This window comes from Uloborus diversus, chromosome 8 (assembly GCF_026930045.1).
Source record: "Uloborus diversus isolate 005 chromosome 8, Udiv.v.3.1, whole genome shotgun sequence".
In the NCBI taxonomy this organism is placed as follows: domain Eukaryota; kingdom Metazoa; phylum Arthropoda; class Arachnida; order Araneae; family Uloboridae; genus Uloborus; species Uloborus diversus.
In genome coordinates, this window is record NC_072738.1 from 2,344,904 (window position 1) to 2,349,412 (window position 4,509).

Genomic DNA, 4,509 nt, shown 5'->3' on the forward strand with positions numbered 1-4,509 from the left:
AAGGATTCCATATTGGATGTAAAAGACCATTTTCGAAGGGAAGCGATATTTCATACTTTAAGCCACAAGAAATAATTGTGTAAAAAATATTAAAAAAATCATAGTCGAAATTATTCAAAAATTGCATTAAAAAGTTGCTGACGTGCTTGATAACGAAGTAAAATGCAAACCAAAGTACGAAAAGCTTTTTTTCTTTAATGTTATGGAAATTAAATGCCGCATTTAAAACTATTGAGTTTAACTACATGCCATTTCAAATCATTTGTGCATTTTTTACAACCGGTGAGCAGATCTTTGCAAACTGGTAGATGCGTACCTGCTAAATCGCATCACTGAATGTGTGCATAATTGTTGCCAAATAATAGTTTTATTGCTTTGCCAAAGGAATATTTTCGTGAATTAATCACCAGAATGACAAAAGTTGCTTAGTCAAAAGTTTACTCGATCCACTTTACACTGACATTAATACAATATTTGGTAACACCACTGCTTAAAGTAACAAACGTTTTAGGACATCATGGAAAAACCTAATTTCTTCTACTGTCAATCACAGCCACTGTCCAGTAGCACTCAAATCTACTAAAAACGCTCTGTCCAACATAACAGCACTGGAACCTTTGGTGACATCGTGGACACACCTGAAATCTTCTTTCGTTTTGTTGTGGCAAACAGCACAGTCGATATTTCTGTACACAGGACTATCAGGAAACTTTATGGGATCTACGTATGACTTGCATTTTCTGCGTACCACAATATTTTTCCACGAAGAGGGGCAAGTAGATACCATTCCTGAAACACATTCCCTGATGCCATCATCGATACCTGGAGGCCTTTGGAACAATAAGAAACAATCGTGGAATTCGAGATCACCATTCTTCCACACACCCCATTGTTGCCTATCTTCGACGAAGGTCAAGTTTTGTTGAACATCTGCTTCAGTGATGGACTCATTCCTGCACAGAGCCTTCACCCGCCATTCCAATAGGTTTTCGGCATCTTCTTCATTGCACAGAGTACAGTAATAGTTTCTGTACGTCACAGCTTCTGATGGACTCGTCACTGGGATGGCAGTCATGATGTCGTTGCTGAAGGCGTCATGATTTTCGCACTTCTCACGTATATACTCGTGTCCCGACCAGGTATCCTTACAGGTGTCCACCATCCAGAAGTGCTTGTTTTCCCCGTGGACAAACAAGCAGTGGTTGTTGTGCCATCGCTTGTTGTTAACTCTGAACATTCTGTACGGTGCATCCAAGCAGCAGTCATTGTAGATCATGGAACATTTAATGTCACAGAAGCAATTCAATGGTCTAACGCTATCTGGATTTAGACAGGAGTTGGAGCATTTTGGGATGAGTTTACGATGCTCTGATATCGTATAAGGCAAAATAAGAATGAGCAATATCACCGACCAGAAACATAGTTTAATTTCAAATGCAAGAGAAATCATATTTCAAAGAATTAAATGTCTCTCAGCTGTTAGAATTTGAAGAAATGGTTTTTTATAAACACCATTTAACATGAAACTGAATTACTGGTTTGCAGTCAAAGTTTTATTATGAAAAGTTACGGTTAAATGTTTGCTTTCTAATTTTTTGCAGCGTACGCACCTTTATTAAATCTTGAATTTCAACGCAACATCATTCAATATACTCTGTACGCATTTCTGAATTTCCAAAATAATTTCGATTTGGCACTTGGATCTATTTTTTGATTGATACCCAATCAGTGTATGAAATCACTTGATTATTTGAAAGAAACAGATCGATAAGCTTCTTTAATATGTTTGGAAGAACCTCTAAATCGTGCACACAATTATAAATTAAAAAATAATATTAGAATACGAAGTTGAAGTTGGAAACTGCTACTCAGTGAAGAACACTATGACGGGAAGGAGAATATACAATTTTTGACTAATAAACAGACATGGACAGCATTATTATCATTACCAAAAAATATATATGAGTCTAATAATGAATAATAGCTTAATGATCAATTATTACCTCAGCGAAGAATTTAGGGACTTTAATGGCTAATAAGAGGTCAGATGTTTGCAGGAACTTTTCAACTTTGGTCCAAAAAGTTGAAGACAAGAAGTTTATGGAGAATTTTCACTGATGTTTCTTCTTTAAAAGTTTATTGCTTGAGATGCATAATTGATAGTGCTTGTACTGGATGATGGTGCAAGTGTTTAAATCAATCATTTGTGACAATAATTGACAGCTTTTGCATCAGAAAGATAAAAATAATTTCAAGTAATGAGTTTTGCACACATTTGAAAAAGTTTTGTCGCTAGAATGTTTGCACCCTTGACGATGTTCGTTCCAAATGCTTAACGTGACATCAGTTATAAATGTTTAACGTGAATGAAGTGAATTTAATGGATGATTCTGAATTTTTCAAATTGAATATAATATGATATTTGATTTCACGAATGATAGTTCTTCAACAGTAAGATTTGTAAAAGTACCTTCGACTAGTTATCAGTCCTGAAAGTATAATGTGAATGTAGTGACACTAATAGATGTTTCTGAACTTTTCAAATGGAACACAGTATGATATACTTGATTTACCAGATGACAGTTCTTCGACAGAATGATCGGTGAAAGAACTTCTACATCAGCTTAAAAAGTTCAGCGTTGACACAGCAAGCTAAATTTCTGACTCCGAATTTTTCAAGCGGTGTATGATATATGGATGTTGATCGCTAAGTGACGCGTCTTCAACAGAAGGATTAGTGAAAATACCTTGCTTTTTGGGTCAAAAACTGGATTCACTGACGACAACCCTTTGAATAAAAGCTTAAGGGGACAAAGTTCCAAAACTGAGCAAATCCTTTTTCGTAAATTTCACTAATTTGAGCACTTGAAGATTGGTCGAAGTTCATTTCGCCGTAAATTTCCGTCAAAGCACGGCAGGCATTCTGTTTTACATGAGTCTAAAATTTAACCGGAAAATATGTCACAGGCAATGAACTATATACATGTATAAATCACAGTAATAGTTGAGAGAAACTGATTGCTAAAATTTAGCTTGTATCCTGTCACTTAATATTTCCTTGAGATAAGTGTCGATTTTTGTAAAGTTGGCGATTTTTATGATGAAATATCAACAACGATCAATCGACACTTAGGATCTTTAGAGACATTTATCCCACGTGCAAAAGACGTGACTGACGCAACTTAGTCCACAGAAGAGAACTCGTTGCACTGTTGACAGTCCTTGGGCTGAAAATTAACAGAGCAGATTACGCTGTTATTTTTCTAACTCTAGCAGCTCGTAGATTCTTGCAAAAATTATAATAACCCTGAAGCATGTTTTGCACTGGAAAACTTGAACCTCAAACAGACGTCAGAGTTTGTGCATGAAATTTAAATCAGACTTCGTAAAGCTGTCTTTAAAATAGATATTCAAGCCTGAAGGCAGGTCGGGGCATCCAGTCTACGATCTCTGGAACAGAAGGAATCGCAATGAAACATCAGTCCTTGAAGACATGGAAACGAATGCTTGACCTTGAAGGAGACCGATGGGGTACCCAACTGGACCACAAAGTGAGAACGATAAACGATGCTGTCCGGTTTTCTGGTCGATCCTTCTTTCCATCCGTGGAATGTTGATGAAGGGAAACGGATACACGTTTATATCCGGATTGATAGTGAAAGGAAAGAAAATAGAGATATGAGTGTTCGCATTTCTTTAATTTGCTTTTTCAACCAGAGCAGGAAAAAGCGGAGGCATTTTAACCTTGAAAAGATTTCGACAAAATTAATATGCTTGGTACGAAGTTCTTAAAAAATGTATTTAAAATGACTTTCAGGTGATACAATTGAAATACATTAAGAGGACATGTTATCGTGTGCATGACTGAAAAATAAATATGTCTTTAACTGTTTGACTTGAGAAATTATCACTCCATAAACTAAGTGAGGACATGAAAAAAAAAAAAAAAAGAGTGACTTCGTGACTTGTTCAGAAAAAAAAAAAAAAAGAAAGAAACAGGTGACGGTCAGAAATTTAATTCTCACCCAACATAAAGAATCTGAATTGAAAATTTACTGTATTAGTAAAAAGAAAGAAACAACAAAATTGAATATCTGACTATTTTCCGGGTTGTGGCAGGCGTACATTATTCACGACTCACGTGTCTCAGTCTTCCTCAGAGCATAAATGGATTCCAAGGGGTCTGTACCGTATGGATTTCGATTCGAATCTTTGATCGAGTGTCAATCTCAGATTTGATGATATTGTCGAATTGATTTGCCTGCCATTGGTTTTCATTCGTTTGGTCGAAATTCCTTTGTGCTCTGATAAGGCGTAAGAAACTTCAGGAGAAACGCCAACCATAAACGACCAAGACGAATCATGATCTATGACACTAACTGGGGGGGGGGGGGACCTCATTTTTCATAAAAAAACTTAAAATTCGTTTCTACCGATGTGGAGAACCTTCTTCATACTGAAACACCACATGGAATCCGGCAGCTGGATTGAAGACCTCCCGCACGAGCA

General features: G+C 36.5%; 1 protein-coding gene across 1 annotated transcript; it reads right to left on the minus strand.

Annotated features, from left to right (window-relative positions):
- Nucleotides 1-239: 239 nt before the first annotated feature.
- Nucleotides 240-3,450, minus strand: LOC129227588 (uncharacterized). Its single transcript, XM_054862172.1, has one exon. It carries the CDS (start codon nucleotides 1,448-1,450, stop codon nucleotides 548-550), a length of 903 nt encoding a protein of 300 aa, XP_054718147.1. The 5' UTR covers nucleotides 1,451-3,450; the 3' UTR covers nucleotides 240-547.
- Between the last annotated feature and the right edge of the window lie 1,059 nt (nucleotides 3,451-4,509).

Bases quoted from the DNA above. Each gene is read 5' to 3' on its own strand.
- LOC129227588 (XM_054862172.1), bottom strand. From the start codon at position 1,450: ATGATTTCTCTTGCATTTGAAATTAAACTATGTTTCTGGTCGGTGATA.